The following is a 26,935-nucleotide window of genomic DNA, read 5'->3' as shown; positions in this document are numbered from 1 at the left end:
CGGCGGTGGCGCGGCGGAGCGGGGCGCGCGCGGCGGGAGCAGGTGAGCGGGGCCGCCGTGCGGGCGGGTGGGAGCGCCGGCACCGGGAATCAGGGGAGCGGGCAGGGAGGGCCTGAGGCAGCGGGCAGCCCGTGCGGGAAGGCTGGGGGAGTGGAACCTCCCCGCTGCCCGTCCTGCGCCGGACGAGAACGGCCCCCGCCGCCTCCGCGCAGCTGTCGCAGCTCCCGCGCACCTGTGGGAGGCGGCGGCGGGCGGTGGCACCGCGGGGTCCGGTCCCGCTCGGGCGGGACGGCGGCTACGGAACCACCCCGTTCCCCGGGGCGGGGCCTCGCCGCGCCTCCAGGTGTTTCCTCGGCCGGTTCCCGCAGCCGTGCGGAGACACCGGGAGGGTTCCCCGGGCCTGCCGGTGTCACGGGCTCGGGGCCGCCCCTGGAGTTACGTAAAGCGGCAGCGCTCCCCGAGCGCGGCCCCTCGGCGGCGGGGCCGGGCCGGGCCGGGCGCTGCCCCGGCGGTGCCGGCCGGTCTGCCTTGGGTCTGCTCGGGTTCAGAACCGCCAGAAGCGGCGCTCCCCGACGTGCGGGTTTGCTGCGAGGCACCCGCGGCTGCTTCCAGTTCCGTAACAGACTCTGCGGGGCAGGAGTTACTGCTCCGTGTGTGAGGTGTGATAAATAGCCCCCCCCCCCATTTTAGGTTCATAAGCAGGTAAAAAATGCTGTTAGGTAATTTGGCTGAAATCGGCACAAAATGATTATTTTACAAAATCATGAAACCTAAGTCTGGAAGTTTGTTTATATATTCCACTCGTTCTCTAGCCGACTTTCCTCAGTAGCACTTAAACCCTCAGAGATCAGCTTGTCTGCGTTGCCCAAACAGAGGCAGAATATATGTAACCAGATCACATATAGTATTGCATAGCTGAAAGTCTTATAAATCCAATTACAACTGTTAAGTACGGATTGTTTTGTTTCTAATCTTTTATCCTGGAATCGTGTGGCTTACATCTTTCTCACTGAATATACAAGCCATTAGTTTAAAATGGTTTGGATCTGCGATAGCTGCAAGCTGCAGGCAAACCCTTTTTAAGTGGTTTTATTACAGCCTATTTGCCTCTCCCGCAGAAAGGGAGGCGGCTGCTGTAAACACCGGGGTAAGTCGGTGTCGTGCTGCTCTTGCAGCATGTGACGGCCGCGTTCCCGGGACTGTCCTATCCTGTTTCAGATCCTGCAGTTCAGCCCTTCCAGCAAATGTTCTCTTCCTTCTCTTTTCCTTCTTAACTCGCACTTGGGAATCAAACTAAACAAAATACATGTCCCAAACAGGAAGCAAATTTCTTGCAGAAAGTCAAGTAAATAGCTAGACAAGAAAGTGCAGTGTCTGGGGTATCTCATAGGTGTTAGGAGGGATTTGCTGTTAAAGTTGGTGTGCTGCAATGATTATGCTGGTTCTGTGCAGCTGGGGTAAGAGCAAACTGAGCACACAAACCCTCCTTGCTGCACCGAGGTAAGTAGGGAGTGACTTGGTTTGTCTAAAAGGATTCTTTTTTTTTTTTAATGAAATTGTTCTCAGTTCCTTCTATTGCATGAATTGGCAGTAAACTATATTAGTAGGTAAGGCTGGATTCCTAGGGCTGTGACCCTTGTTTGAGCATTGTATTTTCTTCTAATATTTAGTAGCCTTCATAAAGTGCAGATTGATTTGATTTTGCACCTTGTTGTAAGTATTTTACATACTAGGAAATTGTGATACTTCTACAGTTGGATTTATGTATGTATTTGGAAATGTGTTAGTGAGTCTGGTAATATTTTTGTATATTTCTTTCAACTTTTTTACAAAACAATATTCAAGTTAAGTGAAGCTGTGTGCTATTTGCTCACTTGACCTGACGTTTCTGTTACTCAGAGAATACTTTCCTGTTACTTTTTAAAGTTAGAGGAATCTGTGTGTGACACAGGTAGCATCATCCCCTTTTATTTTTCTGTGGGGATGTTTCCTGTGTCAAATTGAGTCAAGAATGGCCTTCAGAAGAAAACAGTGTCATCATCACCTTAAATACTCATTGACTCACAATTTGGGGTGGCCTTGCAGGGAACAAAAGGGACTAAACCAGAAAATGTACCCTGGGAGCAGGCTTAGTGTAGAACAGCTGCTAATAAGTATCCAGGCCGTGGTACCGAATTAGAGCTGGTCTGGAGTGGAAGCTGCTGAAGCACACGCAGTGCAGGTGTTGGCCTCTCAGCACCAAGGGCTTTTTCCTCAGGGTGGGCTGTGGTGAGCTCTCTTGCTTGCCACGTTGGTGCAGCTGCTCAGAAACTCGTGTGCAGTTAAGAGTAATGTGTAGTAAGTAAACAAGCTCAAGATAGTGAGTTCTTGACTGGCATCTCACTTGAAATGAAGAAGTTCTTCTAGGAAAGACTGTTCACAACTATTGTAACTGGTGAAAATGTCATTGTGGGGTTTTAGGTTTGGTTCTTTGTGAAGTGATGAACAGCACAAGGTTTTTTTAGCATCTTAAAATTGCATAAACTCCTAGGTTAGCTTCAACAAATAGCCCCTGAGATGTGGGTTTATTTTCCACTCCAGGTACACAGTCATGCAATAGAGGATAATCACTTTTTACATATAGATAGATTTTTTTGTAGTCTAGACTCATTTAGGTTCTTCCTTTCACAGGAGTTTAATCCTATACCTCTCAATAACATATGTCCCACCCAATAGCTGGGTGGGACATTGTTTAAAGCCATGCTCTCAATTCCTTGTGCTGGTAGTATGGAAGAGTCACTGAAGTGGCAAGTGAAAAAGTAGTTACCTTTTTTAGTGTTTCATTTAGATATTGTTCAGAGAATATTAGTAGAGAAAATTTATCAGACAATGCTTCACACCTTGCATAAAGAAAAATTACTGCAGAGCTTATTGCTTGAGGCAGAAAATAGATTTTCTTACTGAGATGTGGGTGAAAAAAGGGATTTAGATGTGGTGTAGCTCCAGGAGAACATCTTGTCCCAGGACAGGTGTGACTCGCTTCTCTCACATGGAGTGAGGCTGAGGCAGGTCAGATGTCTGACACGTGGCTCCCCTCCCACAGCCAGGCACAGGGCTGTGCTGCAACAGAAGCTCTGGATGCTTCAAATCCCATCCCTGACCAGCTGAGTGAGTCAGCAGGGGTGTATGACACTGACACTTCAGCTCCCTCAGATGCTGCTGAGTGTTCAGCCACATTCCACAGTGAAGCAGAGATATTCATAAGAAATGACTGCCAGTTTGAAATTGTTCTCCTGGTCAAGTTAACTGAGTTTTCTGACCGGCAGTGTGTGACAACTTCCTGATGTAGCTGACTAAGTTTGTTTTTCCTTTACTCAAGGAATTTGTTCAAGAGAATTTTTCAGTCTTCCTCATGCTGGTTCATTTAAAATTTATGTCTTTATTCCTGTGCTCCAGTATTAATTTAGAGCAAGACAGGGGAAGCATCACTTCATACTCACAGTGAGGAATCTCATTTGGTTTTACTGCAGCAGGTGATTGATTGTCTGGTGTGAATCAGGTTGGCGGTTTCCCATTTCACAGCTTCCTGCAGCCTCCTGGTTGATTAGTTTATTCCTGGGTAAATGGATCATGGCTCAAATCCTGTTAATCCAAAGAGGTGGCATTTAATTTGCATCTTGTAAGAGCTCATCTTTGGGTACTTTGTTAAAGTGAGGAGATGGTGCCTTTTTGGCAGTTTCATACTGCTGTCTTACTTTTACTTTGCTTTTTTTCCAGAAATGTATACACATGCACACAAAAGACTCATTTGAAATGTTTTTGTTGAAGAAAAAAATACTAATTTTTTTTTTTTTCTGTACACCTTTTTTTTTCATTTTAATCTTCTGGAATGGAAAACTACCTGCTGTAACAACCCTGCTTCTGTTGTGCATGCTTGTAAAACTTAATTGCTGCAATTCAGACTCCAGAAAATGTGCACATTTTACATTGTGACAAATATCTGCAGCATTATATACAATAGAGTTGTTTTGAAAAAATATTTTGCATTGGAAACAGATCCACTGTACTTCAGTGAATGTGTAATATGCAAATATGTTTTCACCTAAGTTGTTTACTGTCATGTCTTTTGATTCATGCCGTGTATATTGTTGCCTGTGTGTTTGGCTTGCATGGTCTGCAGTGGATGTCTTACAGAACCAATTCTGTGAAAACCTTCTGTACTGCTTAGATAAAACAGTCACTGAAACTACTTCTTGTATGCCAGAAAAATTGCTGACTCTTTGGTTAAAACCAAATAACACTTAATTCTTAAAGGACAAAAGGATTTTTCTGTTTTGTAATCTTGCTTTACCTCTTTGCCATTTCAATAGCCGTGGAAGACAGAACTCCTGTAAAGCTGTCTGTCAGATGGGTGAGATATAACCTAAAAGCACCATTTTATACAAGCCAGATTCTTTGTGAAAGTGTTTTACCATCAATACTGCTAGGTACCATCTCAGAGCTAATACAGATTCTTTCCCAAAGCTCTTAGTGGTGCTTTGATTTCAAAATGACAGCAGTATTTTCTGTCCTTAATTGCAGGTGCTGTTCCTGAAAACAAGAGCAAACATGGTTTACACAGTGAATGAAGCTTAAATTCCTGGACCAAAAACTGAGGGCTTGTTTTCATGAAGGATGGCAACACCATATGTTCCTGTTCCTATTCCTATTGGAAGTTCATCATCCAGCTTTACAAACAGAAACCAAAGAAGTTCTTCCTTCGGGAGCATTTCAACGAGTTCGAGCTCCTCGAAAGGACAGCTGGAGGACTCTACAGTTGATGGTTTTAAAAAGATGAGTGTGCCTGACCAGATTGGTTCCACATCATCTGCATGTAGCAGTCCCCTTGTTAGGACTAAATTTACAGGTCTGGATACATCCATAGAATACAGTACTCAGCCTGTAGAAGAAATAGAGCAGAATGAAGATTCCAGGACCTGGGAAGATCGACCAACCACACCTACTATTCTGGGCTATGAGGTGATGGAGGAAAGGGCAAAATTCACTGTAAGTTTTGGGCATAGTAGAGTTGATCCTGTAATGACAAGATAGCAATTCAATGTGCTTTGCATTGTCTTTCAGGAATTAATCCTGCAGTTCAGGGATGTTACCAGTTTAGCTTTAAAGTACTTCCTGACAGGAAAATACCATTCTTGTTATTCAGGTGGGAAAATAGGGATTAGAAAGCAGTCTTTCCTGTAATTGTGTATGTAGAATAGAAAGAATTAATTCTGTTTCATGTATCAATTTCTGCTGGAAAAGTCAGGAATTCCTTGCAGCTACAATTCCTTATGAAATTGAACTTGTGTAAGTTCTGTGTAATTAAACTTCTTAAGTAAAATGAAACCTTGATGTTGGCCCTCTGTAGTTATAAGTAACTTAGAACATTCCTGTTAAAGTGCAAACATGTTGGTTTCACCTTCTTGCCCAGCTCAGTTTCTAGTAAGGGGAGATCTGTTCTGCAAACAGATTGGGAAGTTGCTTATGCCATATCTTGTGCCAGAACAGCAGCCTAACTGCTTTGTATTGATTTTTCTCAAAGTGCACTGTAGTTGGCAGTTCATTTTTTTTTGTCTGCCATAATTATATCAGTGTACTTCCACATTTGTTTCTCTGTGTGTTGTTGAAATATTTCTTTGAGTTTATACAATGATGCTTGTGGGATTGATGGCTGTTTGTTACTGATTATTAATTATATTTCTTGAGATGAAAAATATTAATTAGATAAGGAGAAGGAAATAGCTTTTTTTTCTCCTGTTTTCTTATAGATTAGAGAAGAGCAGAATCTTTATGACAGTTAGAATAGTAATGAAATCAAGATCTTTGAGCCAAAAGTTAAGTAATGATGCTTTTTAATTATTTTAGAATGATACCTGTCTTTTCCTGAGATTTTCAGCTTCTAACATTTTCATGCATGTTAGCATAAGAGAAGAGCAAAATTTTTTTCACAGGTAAATTTAAAAAATGTTTTAAATAATAACCTTCAAAACCAAAACAACAATTGATATTGCTATATGTACAAGGATTAGTCTGCAAATACCACAGAATCATTTAGGTTGGGAAAGACCTCTAAGATCGAGTCCAGCCTTTTTCACCCCCCTGACAACCAGATGATGGCAGAAAGTGCCACATCCACTCATTTCTTGAGCATCTCCAGGAACAGTGCCTCCACCACCTCCCTGGGCAGCTCATTGCAATGTTTAACCACCTTTTCCATGGAGGAATTCTTCCTGATGTTCAACCTGAGCCTCCCCTGGCACAGCTTGAGGCCTCTTGTCCTGTCACTGGTTGTCTGGGAAGAGAGACTGACCCCACCTGGCTGCAGCCTCCTGTCAGGTGGTTGTAGGTTGCCTCCTTTTCCCCAGGATAAATGTCCCCAGCTCCCTGAGCCACTCCTCACATGACTTAGCCTCTGGACCTTTCACCAGCTTGTTGCCCTTCTTGTCTTTCCTGAAGACATTGCCAAGACATAATGCAGAGTGCCTGTAAGGTGTTCTGTACTAACAGTGAGAACTTTGTCCCATTATTGTGTGTGGAAGGCCGGGTCACGGTACAGGTGAAACATTCTTCCATTGTAAAATGCTTGGATGCATTTTTGCTCTTCCTGATCTCACTTCTATTGCTGAGTTGGTTTCTGAAACCACACAATTAACTGTTTGTTTTCAGTTGCATGTTCTGCATGCAGGTTGCTCTTGTGCATTAAAGCCAGCAAGTAATTAGTCCTTAGAATTTGAGTTGCTTTTGCAGTGCGAAATCAGTGAGATTTAGAAGACAGCAGAGGACTGTGGAAAGCAAATTAAATCACTTGTAAAGAGAGGAGACCCAATTGCTGAATTTTTTGTTTACTGTTGGTTGCATCTCATAGTTTCCAAAAATAAGAATCTGATTTGGCTTAATGATGTCCAAGCTTCAGGAGTTAAAATGACAGTGCATGTTAGAGTACGTGGTTGCTGAAGGTTATGGGAGAGAAAACCTAGGCTGAAAAATATCTCCTTGTAAACATTTAGTCTTAAATGAATTTGAGGTCCTGGAATGTTCAATTAGCACTTCTTTCTTTTTCTAAAGCCAAGTAAAAATGATAATAAGATGCTGAATCAGCCAGAGAATGTTGCCACATATGGGTGTGTTTTCATTGATGATTTTTTTATTTATAGAGCAAAGCAATTCATGATTGAGTGGAGTAAAATGAATTTGTTGAATGAATTTGTGATTTTTACCCAAGATCTTGTATGAAGGAACTAAGAGGTGTTTTTTAGTATTCTAGTTCTTACTAATTGCAAACCTTAAAGAAAAGCCAAAAAACACCCAACCACCTTTTTTTAAACTTTGGCAGGAAAACCAAACATGTTTGTTTCAGGTTGCCCATAATTTTGAGGCCATTAATCATAAGTTGATTGCACTCCCTGTTACAGTTAAGTTCATTGTAATCGGTGAACTTTTTCTTTTAAGTTATCCAATCTTCACTTGGAAGTTACTCCTTTTTTTCTTGTATACATGTTTAAACAATGGTTTGCAGAACTTAAAGTAGAATACAAGAATAGAATACTGATTAGCAAGTAAATTTGCACGCATATTCCAAAGTTTCTTGTTCTGTGTTTTAATGTGTACTAGCAAAGAGTCTTCACAATTTTACATTCATTAATTTTATTTATGAAAATAAAACTGCTTATACTTTTAGTATGACAGTAAAGTAATAAAATATTTGGATAAGCATTTAGACATAAAATGCAAGGCAGAAAAAATATATTTTAATGCTGGTTTTGTAAGCAAGTCCTGCAGCTTGAATTTTAAAAGGTAATAGCTTTTTCCTCTGTCACAATCCATGACTTCCACAGATGATGTGTCTTTAAAGTGAAATTGTGTTTAAAACATAGATAAGAGAAGTACTTACTGAAAAATTGCTTTTGATTTGCACCATAGTTATCTGCAGTTTCTGTAATTATCTGGAAGTTAATATATTATGGAATACAAAATTGCTAGAAACAGTCTCAGACCTGTACAGAAGTTGGCTAGCACTGGGGTTATCACATGTTGGGACTGCAATAAGAAAAATACACTTATCAGCTGAGACAACCTGCTGTAACAGCATGAAATACTGCAGAAGATTTTAGTATGTAACAGATTAGAAAATGTTTTAAATAGGATTTGGTTAAATGAGGGATCATTTATCATTATGGTTCTAAAAATACCTTTTTCTTTCTTGTATTATATTTTTTACACACAGACTGGGAAAAATAACCCAGTACAATTGAGAGTACCTGTCTTTCCCTACGTTGGAGAAAGTAAGGTTATGACGTTAGACACTGTTTGATGTTTTCTAGTTGAAGTTGTATTGTTGGATTCATTGTGTTCAGGCATTGGAATATTAATCCTCCTAGAAAGTAATTTAGTGTTATCATTATCATCATTGTTTTGTTGCTTATCCATTTGTTTTTAAATAGGAGTATGGTACTGCTGTGCTGTTGTCTTGCTAAATCTGATTCAAAGTATCCATTGCTTCAGTTACACAGTCATGGTATCATCATTCTGGTGCAGTTTAATAGTGAAATCTTATTTGCCTGGAAAGACTAAACCTAATGTTCAAGACAAATGCAAGGGAGGATGTAATTTTACTCTGCATCATTTCTCCTTGTGAAACAAGTCAGATGAGACATTTTGAAGCAATATCAGACACAGTACCTGATGATTAACAATCACCTTAAAAATAGAGAGGCCTCCAGGATCAATGAGTAAAACTGTAATTTTGCAAAGGTTCAAGTAGATCACAGAAACACACTTCCCTTACTTTTTTGATAGCCCAGCCTTTTGTTCTGTTGGCAATAAATTCTTTCTTACAGACAGAAATAGTTATATGTATTTAGGAATTACAGGAACTCCTTCCAATGCAGCGTGAAGTTTTGCACATTTTTCTTATATTTCTGTCTTTCCACACAGGTATACAAAATACTGGTGAAAAGAAGTCCAGAGGAAAGCTGGGTGGTGTTCAGACGGTACACAGATTTCTCCAGGCTTAATGACAAGGTGGGGATTATAAACTGGTAAATTCTCAGCTGTCTTACCTCACTTCTTTCATGTCTTATATTTTTGTCACATCTTCTATTTTTTTTCTGATTTTAATGCACATAAAACACATACTGTATTAATAACTGGAAAAATATGATTCCTCACTTTTTCAAAGATCATTAAACAGCTGATGTAAAGAAGATGTAACAGCTTCATCTGAAGCTGTTAGTATGCTTCAAACTTTATATTTATTCCCAGTTTATATGATAAAGAAATTAACTCTTGAATATTTATCACCCTGCATGGAAATAGAACTAGGGGCTTGTATTCTCTTGCAGGAATGATCCAGTAGTTATTTAGGTCTTTTCTGTGTAACCAATTCTGATTTTGTTCATCATAAAACTGAAGTTTCGTGAACATAAATATGTTCTATGTATGTTGGTCAGTCTTCAGTTGTTTTCAGTGTCTTCAAAGTTAATAGTGAAATACTGTGTCAGATCTTTAAAGATGGAGGAAACACCAGATGAATAGGAATTCTGGGTCAACAATTTAATACTCTTAGATTACTTAAAAGGAAAAAATGCTTGTCTGAAAAGCACAGGTTTTTATGATTGGTAAATAGTATTTAGCTATCAAAAGTAGAGAAATAATTGCACTTCCTTTGTCCGCTGTTAACTCCTAACAATAATCTTTCGTTGCCAGTTCAGCACACTTTCTGCTAGAATGTTCTTTCATGTTTCAACATGAACCTTATTTCTTTACCCATTGTGAGGGATTTTTTGTACAGGTTATCACTTTGGATTTGTGTGCCTAATCAAGTGCCTAAGAGCTAAATTCGGCTGAGATTTTGAAAATGGTTTTGAACTTACAAATTTCTCTGTGTTCTTGGTTTGACCTATTTAAGTATCTTCTAGGCTACCTTTGAAACACCAGTGATGTCTAAGACTAAATTGCTAAATGTGAATTAGTTTAGAGATTTCTTTCTGAAGGAATTCCTGTCTTAAATACAGTCTATCTTCAATTAAAGAATGTCTTGATATTGGCAAAGGCCTAACTTCTTTTGAGAGAATGATATTGGTATTTCAACTCAGATTTTGGAAGTCAAGTCATACACCAATTTGCATTTTGATCACCTCCGTTGACTTAATGTGGTTGTCGGTGGTTTGAAAAATCAAAATGCCGAAATATCTATCGGAATAAATACTTAAATTTTTACTCATAAAGCCCTTAGTCTTTGCCATCAAATGTTTGGCTTTTACCATTATTTCTAGGTATTAGTATTTCTGTTTAAAGGGAAAAATCTGTATTTTTTAAAATTTGTGTCACTGTCTGAAGCTTTTTCACCTTTCAGTATGCATCTAAACCATTTATTCTTTGGTGTGTAATACATTTTACTTTTTATAGTATAGAAATATCAGCTCTAAGAGCTTAAGAGCTTAAACATACCACCATTCAGGAAATATTAGAGAATTACAAAATGGTAACATAATAATAGTTTGAAAACACATGGTGAAATGGCCATTCTTAAGAACCAAGAAGTTCACCATTTCTCCCCAAGACTGTGACTCATGTGATGTGAAATGTGTCACATGGTGATGTAGGAAGGAGTAGGAAATGTGCTGGATCCAAGCAAGCAATCATGGCCAGAATAAGTTGTCTGACCCATGGGTTTTCCTGATGTGTCTGAGGAGCACTCAAGAAAGAATGCCCCAGGACTGTGCTGTTGAAAATTATCCACTGACAGCAGCTGGGTCTTACCTTCTTCAGCCACAAAAGGAGTAACCTGTAGGTGTATTCTCTCCTTAGAATTAAATTCTGTGATCCGTGTGACCAGACAAGTAAAAGTTACCATTCAGCAAAATCTGTGTGTTTGAACCATTTCCCAGCAATGGTTGTCTGCACTCCTCTGTACAACGAACAGGAACTCATTTTGTTACATTCTGTGGGTTCTGTCCTATTCAGATACATTCTTATATATATGAAATTAATGATAACTTGGTAAGAGATGAAGGAACTTTGGAGCACCAAATATAACCTTAAAGATATAAAGAAGGGTCTAATATGAAGATGAAATTCAGTATCAGGAAAACATAGTTAAATAATTAAATTCAGAAATAAAGAGCAAGGCTTTGACAAAAAACCATTCTGTAAATAAGGAACCAGAATTTATCATAGGCTGTTTGAATAAACGATATTTGGGTTGTTTAAAACGTACCTCATGCTGTGAAACAATAGTTACATAAGCAAAGGTGATCCATTAATGTGCTTCTTCCTTCAAAGTGTGTAGAGAGATTCTATTTGAAGTGCAGTATCTGTTCTAAATTTTCTAAAAGTTAATCTGGTGAAAGAGCTGTCAGTTATAATTTTCTATCACTGCAACATTCATATTAATATAATCAGTGTACACAGAACATCTCTGACAGAAGCTGGCTAGATCCTGTATTCAGAAAAAATGATGAAACAATTCTTGTGGCAGCTGAGATATCAAATTTTATAAAACCTATTTGCTTTTTCCTGTTGGTTGTAAATCCTCTCCCAGATTTTAATTTGTCAAGCATAACTTTGAAAAATTGTTTTTTTATCAAAAAGTTAAAGTTTTTTTGATTATCATGCATATTAGAAGAATAATTGTCACTCTTGGAAAGGTTCATTGTTGTATAATTTTATGATTTCATTCGCTTTATGTTTTATTTCTGAATTCAGAGAAAAAAATCTGGGTATTTCTGATGTCAGCTATACCCCGTTGCTATTTAAGGACCTGAGAAATGCAGTTTTGCATGTTACTAGGGATTGAGCCATACTTGCATATTGAAATTTTATTATTCTGGGTATACAAAGAACTACTTTTTACAAGAAATATCTCATGCATGTGTTGTAATTTATTCTTCTAGCCCCCCGAGAAAGACAAGTTGCAGAGTTGTACATCTGTCATGGGGTTTTATTCTATATATGTGTATATGTAGTAGTTTTTATCCCTGAATACTTTAAAAGAAATACCACTGAAATTATTTTTCATTGATTTTTTTTTTTACAGTTTTCTTAGAGATACAGTGTAGAGACTCAAAGGTTTTAAATAGCAGACCCAGACATTAAATAACAAAGCAAAGGTTTTCATTCCTATTTTTATGTGTTAAATTTGAGGAAAAATACAAAGCACTCTACTGCATAAGGCAGCAAGTGACAGAACTGTGTCTGCAATTTAAGTTGTAATTTGGATTTTCCTTATGGTTGCGACTTGTCTTGTGCTTGAACTTTACCAGAAGTCAGAAATGTCTTATAAATCTGAGTAAAGTCAGTGCCTCTGGCAAAATTAGTATTTTTCTCAAATTTTTTCTTTTTTTGTCTTTAATTTCAATTCCAGCTAAAAGATATGTTTCCAGGCTTTCGGTTGGCCCTTCCGCCAAAGCGCTGGTTCAAGGATAATTACAATCCTGACTTCTTGGAAGATCGACAGCTGGGGTTGCAGGCATTCCTCCAGAACCTAGTAGCTCACAAAGATATTGCTAACTGGTAGGTGATTAGCCTTTGCTTGTTCATTTGTGGCTTTGTTCCTGTCCATACTCCTCTTGTAAAGCTCCTAGACTCCAGCAGTGTACCTTCGGGCAGTGTGGTGAGGGATTTCAGTAACATTCATGCTGTGCATTTGGTCATTATGTCAATTATTCAGTGTCCTTTTAAATTAGTCCCATCTTAGCAAAAAAAGTGGAACTGCAGTATTTTGTATAGGGATAACTAAAAGCTGTAATACTTAAAATGTTAGAATAATCCCATGTTTATTCCTAAAACATTACTTCTCTGTGTATAATGCAGAATTGATAATATTGTTAATTTATACTAGGTGTGTTAGGCTTTCATAATGTAGAGTACGTACACTATTATGCAATTAGTTCTTAAAATGTGTATTAAACTAGAGGTTTTTATTGACATGGCATTAAAGGAATTTACAGATTCCTGTACATAAGTAAATGTAAACCACAAATCAAAAAAGTCTTAATAGTTTAAAAAACATAATGTGTTTAGGCCAGCAAAGTGCAAAGATTTCTTTCAACAGTATCTTTTTTTGTACAAAGTGGGAGATTCTTCCAAAGCAGGAAAATGAATAGAATGTAATTCTGACAAATGAGCTGTAAAATAATTTTCTTACGGACCAGAAGAGAATTTAAGTAAGCAAATTGCTAGAGGCAAAGCAGTTCATTTTAAAACCTTTGCCAGCATTAGAATTAAAAAAGGTTTTAAGGTTGCTATACTAGAGATTCTTTTAGGAATGAGTCTGAGAACCTGTCATCATCTGAAGCTTCATTCAAAACAAAGAGTAAAAAATGTTCTAAAGCAAACCTAATTCCCTCAAGACTTTTAAAGGAACAAAATGTTAAAATTTTCAAGTGCTGGTGTGGGACTGTGAGACCATGTAGTGCTCATAGCTAGTAAAAGGGGTATTATTAGTAATACTTTTACTTTTTAGTAAAAGGGGTATTATTACTGCATTTGACATGTTTTTATAAGGCATTCAACTGCTGAGTCTGGAAAACAGGGATTTGTACATTAGTCTGACTTTGGTACTTCTTGTAGCAAAAAAAACCCAAAGCAGGTAAATAAAAATGATATAATGTCCTCTGTAGAGACAAACTAGTAGTTATGACAGGGCTCATATGAAATAGTTAAAAGACAAGGGGGAAAGGATTGATGGAAATTTAGGGGTAGTACCAGTGGAATGTTAGATCACAGTTGTGGACACTGATGTTCAGGATTATCTGGAGAATGGAATGAACAATGAAAGCACAAACTATTGTAGAAGGATCCTGAGGTACTGAGTGACTTACATCAATTTTTGTGTCTTGAACTGGAAAGTGACAGTAAGTACACCCATACAGATTCATGAACTCAGCTAATTTTTCAACTTGGAAAATAACTATTGGTAATGATACCACTAGTTTTCTGAATCAGTTCAGTACTCAGCAATAGTCAAAAAAAATTGATTGAAATTATTAGAGGAACTTAGGAGGAGGAAAAGAAGTTATTGCTCTGGGAATCTGAACTGTACTTTCACATAGTTCAGTGCCAAAACACAGCATTCCATCTCAAAGGAGGTGTCTGTCAGAGGTACAGAGAAAGCAAGGAAGAGCAGAGGAAGCTGCAGAAAAACTTCCTGCAAGAAGTGTTCTCTTTAGTCTGTTGTGTTAGGTGAGCAAACAGGGTGTGTGAAATCATCAAAGGGGAGAGGGAAGGTGAGTAAGGAGTGTTAATATTTTGATGATTCATAGTCATCCTGCAGTATGTCATGCTGAGTGGCAAAGCTTTGTTGTGAGATGTCAGAGACAAAGCTTAATAGGTTTAAAAAAGAAATGGGGCTCAACTTATGAGTTTCTGTGTAAGTAGCTATTAAATATGATTATATGGGTGAGGTATGCAGCTGAGAAGTTTAAAAACTTCCTAATAATTAAATTACATAATAATAGGTGTGCTAAAAAGAATCAATCTCATCCCTAAATGTAACTTTTGTTATGCTGCTGCAGACAAACTAGTGAATGGAATGGACTTGCTTAAATAGATCTAAAGTCTTTCTGCTTCATATTGTTGCAGCTAGTCCAGCATTTCAGCTGGCTTGTTTGTATCTTAGTGATGATGGACCATGTTGGACAAAATAGTGTTTGTCATAGTTTAAGGCAAAAAATTCCAAACTCTAACTTGTTGACTGTGTTGGGTATCAGATACAAAAAGGAATTAAAATGTTTGTGGAATCAGTTTGTCTTTTGGCTCATGAAGAGATGGTTAACTGAAATGTGGTTTCTAGAACTTTTGTCTGTGTAGGGCTCTGCATGAAGACAAAATTTTTTAATAAATTTTATAATCTATTGATATGGTTCTAAGGTTTGGATCTGTGGAAGGTGTGAATTCTTCAAGAAGCGATTAGAATGAAGGAGATTTGACCATCTAATGTATTTACCCATTTATCAGAGAATAAATTGACAGTTAATGGGAATTAATACTTGTACCTCACATGAGCAGTGGTGAGCATTTCACCCTGTTTTGTCCTTTAAAACTCACCATTTACTTCTCCAGTTTTGCAAGTAAGTCAAACTGCTTGAGTCAGACCTAAACCAAAAAAGCCTTTTTTCTTTGTAGAGAAGTCTGGTTTACTTCTCTTCATACTTTATGTACTGTATTCACAGTGGGAAATTTGCCCTTCAGGGATAGGAAACCTCATTTGGTATACCTGTTTTTAATAAAACTAGATTCACAAAGTATTTTAAAAATAAAATGGAGGATAATATATGCAGGTGGCTATATTTTTGTTTGTGTTTTATAGACTTCTTCTCTTGTTTTATGTTGTATTGAAGATTCAGTGAAAGATCAAATTGAAGTCCACCCAAAGAGTTAAATAGTGGTCAGGAAAATTTCATACAACCGGTGAAGTGGGTGAAAGAAATTTAACCTGCTAAACAGAATCTGGCTTTATATAGATGACAGAGCTGTCCTGTCTCCGCCCTGTGTAAGAAGCTTGGAAGGGAGGAACTTGGCCAGCTTGGAGTCAGGGATGCCATGTGCTGCACTGCCCCTTGCTGCCCTCCTGAGTGCTGGCTCTGCTCCTTTCTGGAGGGGGATGGCAGCCTGCACATGTGTACAGCAAGCTCTGTCACAGGACAGAAAAGATCCCTGTGGTACTTCAAAGGCAGAATCTTCCATTCATGAAGTGAAAGGAAGAGGTGTAACACATGGAGAGGAGAGCAGGGTCAGAGCAAAGCTAGGCTGTGAATAAATGTTCATGCCATCAGGGGCCTATTTTATAAAGAAAACAACAAAGTAAATGTTCAATGTATTTTAGATAAATGTTCTTTAGAGTCTTCTTAAAACTAAAAGTGATAGTATAATGAATGATGGTTGTTTGAAGAAGTTTCTGCTCATTTTGCTTGCCAACCTGAAGCTGGTTGATTAGGATGGTAGCTGGATGAAAGTTTCCTTTCTTGTGTTTGTGCTTTGTGAAAACCTCAAGTGCAGAGAATGGGTGGAAAGCAGAAAATTACTGCCTTTTGCCCTCACATTTTCCATGGGGCCCAGGTGGGAAGAAGAGACAGAAAATTAAGTTTGGATTCCCATTTTTCATTTTTGTGCGCCCATTGCAGTAGGAGATGATTTAAAGATATATAGTAGTGAGTGCAAGCACAGCATTGCTCCTAAGTTACTGCTTGCTAATTAATTGTGAATACAGTGTTCTAATTTGAGATTCCTCAAAGAAGAATGAATTCAACCGAGCAGGAAAGTCTTAAAAAGGTGGCTGAAGGGACATGTTTGGAGATGTTTAGGAGTTCTGTGAAAAGTAATCTAAATTTGGAAGACAGAATGAGACAGATGCTTAAAATACTCTGTAGTAAACCACAGGATTACACCTACTTCTTTCTTCTGGTCTTTGCAAAACAACACACAGAGGGGGATGGTAACTGTTACACAAATCCAAATGGAATGCATTAGTTTGAAATGTCTATTCAGAGATGGCTATGTAGTAGATCCATGGTACATTGTCTTCTATCATTTTATAACTTATTATTTATATAAAAATACACACTGTATATGTAAAAATTATATCATGTGTATGTGTCAGTGGATTATGATCTTAGCAAAAGGGAGACAGGTGAACATGTTTCAGTGCTCATAGTTAAATCCCCTGATACTACCTGAAGGTATCTGCATATGAATTTTAACAGTATACTTTTCATCTATTGCATAATACTAATTTTATAATACTTACTTTTCTCCAGGAGAATTTTTCAAACCTCTTCAATACCAAAGTGATAAACTTGCCAATTGTCATGTAGCTACAAATTCACTGAAAATTTTAAAAAATCATATAAAACATGTTCTAAAATTGCTTAAACATCTTCATAAGTTGCATTCTAAATACTATCCCTGGTCAACACGTACAACTGAGATTAAATAGTTTGTTAACCATTTATTTGTTAATTGTTGTGAATACTTGGGAGTAAATTTGAGGATGTAACTTTTTGTGTCACTTAAAGAAATACCTCAATTTTTTGATAATTTTTAAGTGTTGTTGCTTGTTTTGTACTTCCAGTAATTCATTCTCTTTTATTTGGTAAAGCCTTGCAGTGAGAGAATTTCTTTGTCTGGATGATCCTCCAGGTCCTTTTGACAGTCTGGAAGAGAGCAGGGTAAGTAGGATAGAAACAGAATGCAAAAAGCAGGTGTTTTTAGAGTATTGTAAGATCTGTATAATGATATACAGAATGAAACACTTTTATTTCTGTTTTTTGACAAAAACCACAAAATGTTGTGTTTCTAGAATGGGCAAAGTCTGATAAATGGTGCACACTGATTGTCTGACTGCTGTACTTCATCCCTGTCCCAAAATATATCTTCTTTTTTGCCTTTTTTGGGCCATGGATGAAGTTTGCTTTGTAAAGCAACTACTTATATAAGGCACCTACTAAATATAAGGAGAGATTTTATCAGTTTATATTCAGCAAATTGTTACAGTGCTTATACCTTAGACTTCAGGCCTTTCTGGGAAATGTTTCTTGCTATAAAATCACAGAATCATAGAATGGTTTGGGTTGGAAGGAACCTTAAAGAATACTTATTTCCAACACACCTGTCATGGGAAGGGATGCCTTCTCATATAATGAATGCAGTTAAATTATTAATTCTCACGACCAAAATTAGTGTTCTTGCAGAAAAACTAAGCAGTGTCAAGTAGTGTTGTAAACCAGCAGCCTTTCAACATTTATATGAGCACACTGAAGTAATAATACTGTGTGTTTCAGTCTATTCTCTTAGAAATAAATTTTAGTGACATGAAGGGCCGTATCAAGGTTGTCTAGAGCAGATGATCTTAGTTTCCTTACTTTATAGAATAACTGTTTTCAAATTGTATATACATTGTTAGTCTTGCAGAAATCGTGAATGTTAAATGATGCTCATTCAACTAAATTTATATTTGCCAGTTTGTTTTGTTTTGCATGTTTGTAGGATTGCCTTGGTTCTTGTTACATTGCTATTGCATGTGAAAGATTTGGTTTTTTGTCACAAGCTCATATTTGATTTCCATACAATCCCTTTTCATCACTGATATTTAAACTGATGATTTTTTTTTAAATTACCATAATTATTTGTACAAATAATTTAAAAAATTTAAGTGCCTTCTTCATTGAAATTTCAGTTGTGCATGCTGTGGTTAAATCTGTGTTATTCTTCCACTGGAATTTAATCAAACCATTAAAACAGCTGTGCTGTTGTAGTTTTAGCTATTACCCATTTCTGTGAAGTTGTTGAGACAGCTGTTATAAAATTCTCCAAGAGATACCACACCTTTATGGAGTGACTGGGCTTGGAAGGGACTTGTTGAGATCATCTATTCCAGCCCCCCTGGCTCAAGTAAGCTCAGCTACTGCAGGTTGCTCAGGTCCATGTCCAGTCAGGTTTTTAATGTTCTGCAGAGGAGACTTCACAGCCTTTCTGTCCAGCCTGCTCCAGTGGCTGACCACCAGCACAGCACAAAGGGGCAGCCTCTCAGCTCTCATGGACATTAGTGTATCCATTTTGTTTAAGTGCTCCCTGATCTGCTCTTCTCCCACTGCAGGTGAGTTTGTCTTGACCTTCCTTTCTGGCTGCAGGGAAAGAATTACTCAAGGCTGTTTTTTCCAATCAACACAACAAGTCCATGGTTTCCCATCTTTCTTTTGTTGATGATGCACTTGTAGAATTCTTTTTTTGTTTCTTTCACATGCCCTGCCAGATTCAGCTCCAGGTTGTCCTTCACTTTCATAATCCTGTCCCTATAAGATTAGACAGCAGCCTTACATTACTCCTGTGTCATCTCTCCATGCTTTCACCCCTAGCAGAGTTGCTTTTTATGTCTGAGCTCAGGAGACCCTTGCTCATCCACACAGGCCACCTGTAGCCTTTGCTTGTTGAGCTGTACTTACTGACCCTGCAGGTGGTGATCCTTAAATACCAGCTAGCTCTCCTGGACTGCTCTTTGCTCCAGGATGTTTTCCCATGGATTCTTTCTTCCAAGCAGCTTTCTGAAGAGATGTGAAGTTGGCTCAGCCTGAAATCCATGGTTGTGGCCATGCTTTTTGTCTTGCTTCTGATTGTTAGGAGAAATCCTAAATTCCTGCATACTAAAAGCATCTATATCCATCCTTAATGTTTGTTGTTTTTTTTTTTTTCTTTCCCTGAACTGCCTTATACAGGAAAAGCACTGAGGTTCATGTACTTATTCCTGGAGTTCATTTTTAAAGATATCTCAAAACTTACTTCTGTTTTGCCTTTCTATTGCCATCCAAAGCATCACAGAAAAAAATCTTCTTGTTTTCCTGATAATGGAAAATATGGATATCTTCTATTTGGTTTATATCTGTTATCCCAAGGACTTGCCAAAACACATTTATCTTTTCCAGGGGAGAGAGACAGGTACCTGCTCCATTAGAAGCTGATTAGGCCAAGAAATTCAATCACAGAAAAGTAGGCAAAGCATTCACTAAATCTTTTTTTTTTGTCATGTCCTTGGTAGTTGTTTCCACAGATCTTTTCTCAGCCATCTCTGTTTCATGATCTGAAGAAGGAAGCAAAGCTGGTTGTCCTTTCAGAAATTCAGGAATAATTAGTCCAACCTGGGTATTAAAACTGTTCCAGACTCCAAGTGTCCAGCTGTCTAAAGAACAAGACAGCTCATTACACACTGTTCCCTTTCTCAGCTTTGGTTCACTTTTCTGCTATTACAGCATCCATCAGAATATATTGATGTTTTCTTACCCAGTTTCAAACAGTGCCTGTGTTTGCTTGGACAGCTCATACCCAGATTGCAGATAGAGATGAGTTTTTTCCAAAGGCTTTACTCAGTTCTCAGAACAATGAAACAGTTTTCAACACTTGTGCAATATTTTATCTATTTTGTGTATAGGAAAATTTCCATGTGCATACATCTAAAGGTTGAAATAATAAATTAAATTATATTCTTAAGGAAATAATGTTTAATTTTCAGTTAGGGTATCAGCAACCTTGAATATTTTTACCAAGAGCAGAAAAATTTACTTAATTGGCTTGGCTGAAATGGGATGACTGCTTAACCACAGTGATAGCTAAAGCAGTCACTATAAATGCTGTGTCAAGAGTGAGTTGCATGACACATGCTCTTGGCTTTAGTATATATGAATAAACCTATTGCTTAACTCATGACTGGTCTTCAAGTGCCTGTCAGCAAAGATAAATTTGCTATCTGAGTCAATAAAATAAACTAAAATTCCATGGAAAATTCCTGGGTTATTGAATTGAAAACTCCTCATTTCTTTGTGTTGTATCATTACAGGAAAACTTAATATTTTAAAGATCATGAGTCTGCTTCAGTTAAAGCAAAGGATAGTGTATTCTTGATGTTTGTAGCCTGTTTTAAAACTCTAGGACAAACAGTATCCTAACAGGATTATTCTTAACCGAGCTCATATTAAATGTTTATATTCAGTTTATTTTATACTCAGACTCTGAGTTAGTGGTTAGTTGCTGGTAATATCAAGCCAAGAAAGCCTCCCATGTGGGGCTCTTATTTATAGAGCACATGTAAATTATTAAATGAGAATTGCACATTGCTGTTGGAAGACTTGTGCTTTCCAGTAATAGATGAGGAGGCTCTGTGCCAGCTCTTCTGTCACTTCCTGCATTCGGAGGATGTTGCATTAGACACGGGCTCTTCACGTTGGGTTTTGTGATTGCTCAGTGACAGATCCATCAGGGTGTGTGATACAGACATGCCATGCTCAGCAGGGGAGCCCAGCATATTTGTCATGGCTGAGTAGTTAGTGTTCACAGCATCCTATTAAACATTTTCAAAATATTTTTTTACTGGTCTTCTGATTGTCATGATTTCATATTTGTCACAGGTGTTTGGTACAGAACTGTACAGCTTTGTCTTTGTCCTGGGTAAGGAAAGAATAGGTACTTAATCCAAATATTCTTCGCATCCTGGAAATATATAGATACATTGAAACTGACTTCTAAGTCATGTGGAAACAAAACTTAATGATGAGAAGAGGAAGCAGGGAGTTCAGTTTATGTTCCATATAGGCAAAAAGGTTCCAAATCAGGAACTGCTCTTCTGGCATCTCTGTCATTGTGAGACAAACGATATTGATGGTGGTCACACGACTGACAGCAAAATGGGAGGCAAGCATCAGCACTTCATTACCCTACAGTAAAATTCATACCTTTCCTCTGTGAATTCCCACAGACAGCAAGACCAACTCCTTCCTCTCTCCATGACCTGCCAACCAGTCTTTTAGAACACACATCCCTATTGGACACAGCTGTGACCTATTAAGGGCAAGGTTGCTTCTACTCTTTGGTAATTAGTACAGCTGCAATTCATCAGGGAGAGGCTGCCCACAGCACCATCTCCATTCTCTTATAATCCATTCTCCCACATGATATGATTAAAATATTTGCATTGCAGTTTAGCATAATAAGTTCATCATTAAAAGCAGCATTATTAAGATAGGAATTTTTTTTATTTATGTAGCTTTTTAAGGTAATCAGTCTTAAGACAAGCAGCTATAATACTGTTACAGGTTGATATTTCTGAGAGAAAAGTCAATAAAGGCAGTCCACTGAAGTTAAAATGAAGATGCACTTAAATTTGTCTTTTAGGCTTTCTGTGAAACTCTGGAGGAAACAAATTATCGCCTACAAAAAGAACTGCTTGAAAAACAAAGGGAGGTTGAATCACTGAAGAAATTATTAACGGAAAAGCAACTTCAAATTGATGCTGTTGAAAGAAGAATTAGGTATGTAGAAATTTTAAGGGTTTTAAGAAGTTATCTCCATGAAAGCATTTTCTCTGTCTAGTCACAAGTACCAGCTTTAGCTGTATCTTGGAAACCATTTTCCCTACATAACCACATACAAAGCAATATTTTCAGTAAGCTCTTTCTCATATGCTGGCTAAAAGCTATTTAGTACAAATGACTGAGAAGCTTGACCTATCTTTTCCCTCTAAAGTAACTGTGATTGTTTCCTAATCCTTTAAGTCCTGTAAAGATAGAGCAAGATTTTGTTCTGCTTTTGAAATGTTGAAAATGTGAAATGCCCTGCTAGAGATGAGTGGGAAAATTGCTTTGAGTTATAAAATTCTCTGTATACTCAAAGCTTTCACAGAGCATAGTGATCAAGCAGTTGTATATCTATAATAGTTTAATTTTGTTCTGAATTGGTTGGAATGAGATGCTGCAGGTACCATTTAAATAGCATGGGAGTCCACTTAAACCCAAGGGAAAACAGTACCTGTCTGCTAAATTCTGAAACAGGAGCTGAGGAATTGATGTTGTGCTATCTAGTGTCCCATTAGAGCTGCTGAGTCAGTATTGCAGCGTTTCCTTAGCAAAAAAGTGAATTCCTGTGGTCCCATTTGAACTTCATAGAATTATAGATCATCCAGTTTCTGCTAGACCAGGTAGTTCAAGGCCCCATCCAACCTGGCCTTGAACACCTTCAGGGACAGAGCAGTCACTTGTCTGGGCAACTTGTTCCAGTGCCTCCCACTCTCACAGTAAAGAATCTCTTCCTAACATGAGATCAGATGAAAAAAACATTCCCTCTGCATGTGTGTCAGACCAGAGGCAGTGAAGAAATTTATTTTTAAAAAAATTAAAATAACTTTTATTTTAATACTGAATGGGTTGCTGAGTCCAGCATATTCAGGTTGACTAACAAATCACACCTTTAAATGTTCTAGTGAACTACCTTTGGAAAAGGCTTTAAATGCAATTATGGTGGCTGACTGAAAATTCTGATCAGAATACCATATTCAGGTTGTTGCTCACTCCTGAAGGCAAGTAATTACATCTCAAAGATCCTTCCCCTGTTTGATAAGAACAGCTGCTGCCTTAAATAGTGAAATAGTCAGGAAAAGTTAAGTAAACTTGCATTTGGTTAAAACGTCATGATAGGGAATTCTGTGTGACAGAAAATAAAAAGGTGTGAATAGCAAAAAGGGACTTGATATTTTAGTGTTTTCCCTGAAGATAGATTATGTTTTTTAAATACTCAAACACACTGCAAGTTTCCCAGACATATAAAATTAGTGAAAGTCAGCCACATAGTGTCTGAAGTCCTGATGAAAAATAACTTCTGTGACTTCTGGCTGTAAAAAAACCAAGATCACAAGTATTTTCAGTCAAGAACTTCAGCTTGTCTGATAGTAAATGAACCCAAAAGAAATGTGTCTGTCATTGGCCTTGTTGAAGTAGAATTTTTATTTGATGGCCTAACAAGAATTAAGCATCTTATGCCTGCATGCTTTAAAGGCCAGGTAACTACAATGGATGTGAGACAGAAGGGAACAGCTGGACAAGTCCTGAGACTTGCAAGACTATTATTATTGTTATTATTATTGTTTTGCTGGATTTGGCTCAGACATAGGCTGGTAGTCATGTTACAGAATGCTTTTAAGACTTTATGTAAAATGTATGCATTAAAATAAAATAACAACAGTAGTTAGAGCAATTTTAAAAGGGAAAGAAATATAGTAGTATAATTTTAAACACAAAATGGATCACAAGCTTTTGTTTCCAATTCAATGCTAAATTGATGCATGTTTTCCACATAGAGAAACGGTTTAGAAAAAAGGATTTCTTTGGTCAATCTACATGACCATGTTCCCATTTTAGCTAAGCTAGCTAGACCATTTTCTTGTTTTGCCATTAAGAAAAAAACTGTCTTTATCACTAATGGAAAAATGCATTGCTTTGTGTGTGGTTTTGTAAAGTTACAGTGAGAAACTTGAGGAACTGTTGAAGAAATCTTCTTGTCATTCTTCTGTCTTCCTTTTGACTATATTTTGGTTATAATCCTTCTGCCATTTAGGCAAAATGTGTGTGGCTTAGTCTGAATGTAATTTTTCACTTTAAGTCATACACACTTCTCTGGGATTTGAATTTTGTGAAGTTACTAAATTGTCATGCAACCAGAGAATGATGAATTGGCCTGGGTTGGAAGGGACCTGAAAGATCATCTAATATCCACCCCCTGCCATGAACAAGGACACCTTCCACTAGACCAGGTTGCTCAGAGCTCCATCCAGCCTGACCTTGAGCACTTGAAGGGATGGGGCATCCTCCACTTCTCTGGGCAACCCATTCCAGTGCCTCAGCACCATCACAATAAAGATTCTTTTCCCTAATATCCAATCTTAACCTCCCCTCTTTCAGTTTGGAGCCATTCTCCCTTGGGGAACAGTCCTGTCGCTACAGGCTCTTGTAAAAAGTCTCTCTGCACCTTTCTTTTAGGTTCCCTTCAGGTACTGGAAGGCTGCAATTAGGTCACCCCAAAGCCTTTTCTTTTCCAGGCTGAACAATCCCAATTCTCTGAGCCTCTCCTCATAGGAAAGGTGCTCCATCCCTCTAATCATCTTGGAGGCTCAGGGATTTAGAGGACTGAATTCAGTTCAGGAATAAGCAGCTGGGGCAAATAAACTGTTTAAATACTACTAGTTAAAGAAATGGGGCATGCAGGAGTGAGATTGAAAGGTTACTTTCAGTCTTTTTGCAGAAACTGCCAGGGCTAAAATGAAACAAACAGTTCTTCAGTGACAAATGTTTGCTGTATGGATTGGTGGTACTCTGTTCTTATCTGTTGTAGGGATTTATCTTTAGGAAAAATGACTCGTCAGATGTCAGGAGAAGAAAGTGAGTGCAGTGGTGAGGTGGAGTCTTCTGCAGTAGAAGCAGACCAGGGTACCCTGGGTGAGGACAGCTGGTAAATACTATTATTTTACTTGTATTTTAGTTATTCTTGAAGTTTGTGTTTTCAAATGTTTAGTCTTGCATTAAATCTGCACAGCTGAGAATTTCAGCATTTTACTGCACCTCTCTGCTGCATAAAGGCCCTCAGGATAGATAATTTTAGATCTGGAATAAGAGAGAAGTTAAAAAAGCTTTGTCAATGTTTTGTGGATTGTCTGCCTAAAATGGCTCTAGAAAATCATACCTGTTTCCATTTATTGATGTGTCTTTGCAGCTCAGACAAGGAGAACCATGAGCCATGCTGGAGTGGCTCTTTGGCTGGAAATTCTGTGCCAGAAATTGAAGTTGCTGAAGTAGCCTATACCACAGATGAAGAATAGCTGAGCAGCAGCAGCTGTTACCTGGGAAAGGTTCATGTTAAGGGTGTCTCTGTGGGCAGGATCATAGAGGAGCTGTGAAGAATTCACAGCAAAGAGCAAGAATGCACATATTGAATGTTTACATAAATCCTTACAAATTATTAATGTAAGAAATATATCCAGTGCTGCTTTGATTTCAGTTTTTATCTAGCCTTTATATATTTAATATATTGAAGTCTAATAAGGGCTAAAATCAGCTAAAGTTTAGATAGTGTATATACACAATTTGGCTGACTTTCCTAGCAGAATGACAAAAGTTTCACAGTAAATCATGGAACACCTCTAACTCATATGACATATATTGCCACTGTTGTGACACATTTGATGTGTTCATCTGTTTGGTATTTGTATAGCCATAAAATAATGCTTGCTGAAGTAAAGATGGACTCATTTGTGTATAGGAATGGAGAATGTGTTGGTTTTACATTCTAAAGTTGAAGAAAGTTTCTCTGGAAGTTTTATGCAATGCAATAGGAAAACTTCCAGTACCAAGAGCAAAGTAGTTACAGCTTGGAATCATAGTTGGACATTGTAAAATGGTCATTTTTGCTGAAAGAACTGATCTGAGACCCCCAAAACACTGTGTATTTTCATCCCAAGATAGCATGCTGTAATATTTTTTGTTCAGTAATGCTGCTTTGAAAATCTGGGATACCTTTGTTATATACATGTAACACGTAACAACAAAATCTGTAAATTTGCCTTTTACTCAGAACACTACCTCTTACCACCTTGCTAATGCATTCATGTTTGTTTAAAAATATTCCAGATTATATGGAGGCTATTGAAAGACTTGTAAAGAAGCCATATTTTTTTCCTGCACAGTTCATAACTAGATTGAATCTAGTCGCAGTGTATTTTTGTTTCAATATATTGTACACATGGGGATGTTGGTACCTATGTTGTATAGCCTATTTTTCAAAATGTATTAAGACAGGAGATGCACTTTATAATTAAGACTCCATTGTGCCAAGTTCAGTTGGCTAATTGGTTGAGAAATGGGAGTTGCAGGGAGAGGATTATGTAGTGCCTTTTTGTATTTTACTTGTTCATTACTGCAGAATTTTGTTACAGTGCTCTGGGTCAGTTCTGTGGAATCTTTGATACAGCATTTTTCTGTTCTTCCCTTATTTACTGAAAGTGCCTTGTTTTATTATGCTTTTCCAATAGAAATAATGCTGTTTTGTTTTAATTTTTTTTTTTTTGCCCTATACCACCCACATTGTTGTTTAATGTTGTCAATATGCAGTGTCTTTGTGCTGGAGTTTTCAAAGGGAGCTTTGTACTTCAGGCTATGCATACAATGACCTTTATGCAGAACTGTATAAACCTTCCTGGTAAAATAAAACTATGGACAAAACACCTGTCTTCTTTTTTGCATTGTAGAAAAAAACAAACATTTAATCCCTTGTCAAGTAGAAGGATCAAATACTGAATGAGACATTTCTTACCTCAGAGATTTCCTGCACTTACTCAGGCTTGGTCTGAATCCTATTTTTACCAAAAGTTGTCTGCATGAAAATGAATGAGAATGCTGTGACACCAGAAACCTTACTGTACTTCTGTTGAAGGTAAAAGTAAAAAAGGAACTGATTTTTTTTTTTTAATATCCTACATAAATCCTCACAGATGTTGAGTGAACTCAATAAACTTTTGGCACATTATTGAAAATATATGAAATCTTGTGTCCGATGTCACTTATATATTTGAAAAGATTGAACTTTGTCTATTAAACTATTGTTAGGTTTG

At 37.7% G+C, this 26,935-nt stretch overlaps 1 protein-coding gene across 2 annotated transcripts; it reads left to right on the top strand.

Moving 5' to 3' along the window:
• On the top strand, positions 1-26,857 carry SNX16 (sorting nexin 16). Of its 2 annotated transcripts, XM_063170935.1 has the most exons (8): positions 1-42; positions 4,561-5,025; positions 8,953-9,039; positions 12,383-12,531; positions 17,117-17,186; positions 21,676-21,812; positions 24,664-24,780; positions 25,042-26,857. In XM_063170935.1, the coding sequence occupies exons 2-8, from the start codon at positions 4,654-4,656 to the stop codon at positions 25,145-25,147; spliced, it is 1,038 nt and encodes a 345-aa protein (XP_063027005.1). In that variant the 5' UTR covers positions 1-42; positions 4,561-4,653; the 3' UTR covers positions 25,148-26,857. The 2 variants fall into 2 exon arrangements, with proteins under 2 accessions (XP_063027005.1, XP_063027012.1); XM_063170942.1 differs by lacking the exon at positions 24,664-24,780.
• The last annotated feature ends 78 nt before the right edge of the window (positions 26,858-26,935 follow it).

The sequence above is a fragment of the Melospiza melodia genome, chromosome 1, assembly GCF_035770615.1.
Source record: "Melospiza melodia melodia isolate bMelMel2 chromosome 1, bMelMel2.pri, whole genome shotgun sequence".
NCBI lineage: Eukaryota > Metazoa > Chordata > Aves > Passeriformes > Passerellidae > Melospiza > Melospiza melodia.
The sequence above is the reverse complement of the archived record's forward strand: the minus strand, read 5'-3'. Positions and strand labels throughout refer to the sequence as shown.

Coding starts and splice junctions, on each gene's coding strand:
- SNX16 (XM_063170935.1), top strand. CDS start 4,654: ATGGCAACACCATATGTTCCTGTTCCTATTCCTATTGGAAGTTCATCA. Junction 5,026..8,952: donor AGGAAAGGGCAAAATTCACT/GTAAGTTTTGGG, acceptor CTTTCCACACAG/GTATACAAAATACTGGTGAA. Junction 9,040..12,382: donor TCTCCAGGCTTAATGACAAG/GTGGGGATTATA, acceptor TTTCAATTCCAG/CTAAAAGATATGTTTCCAGG.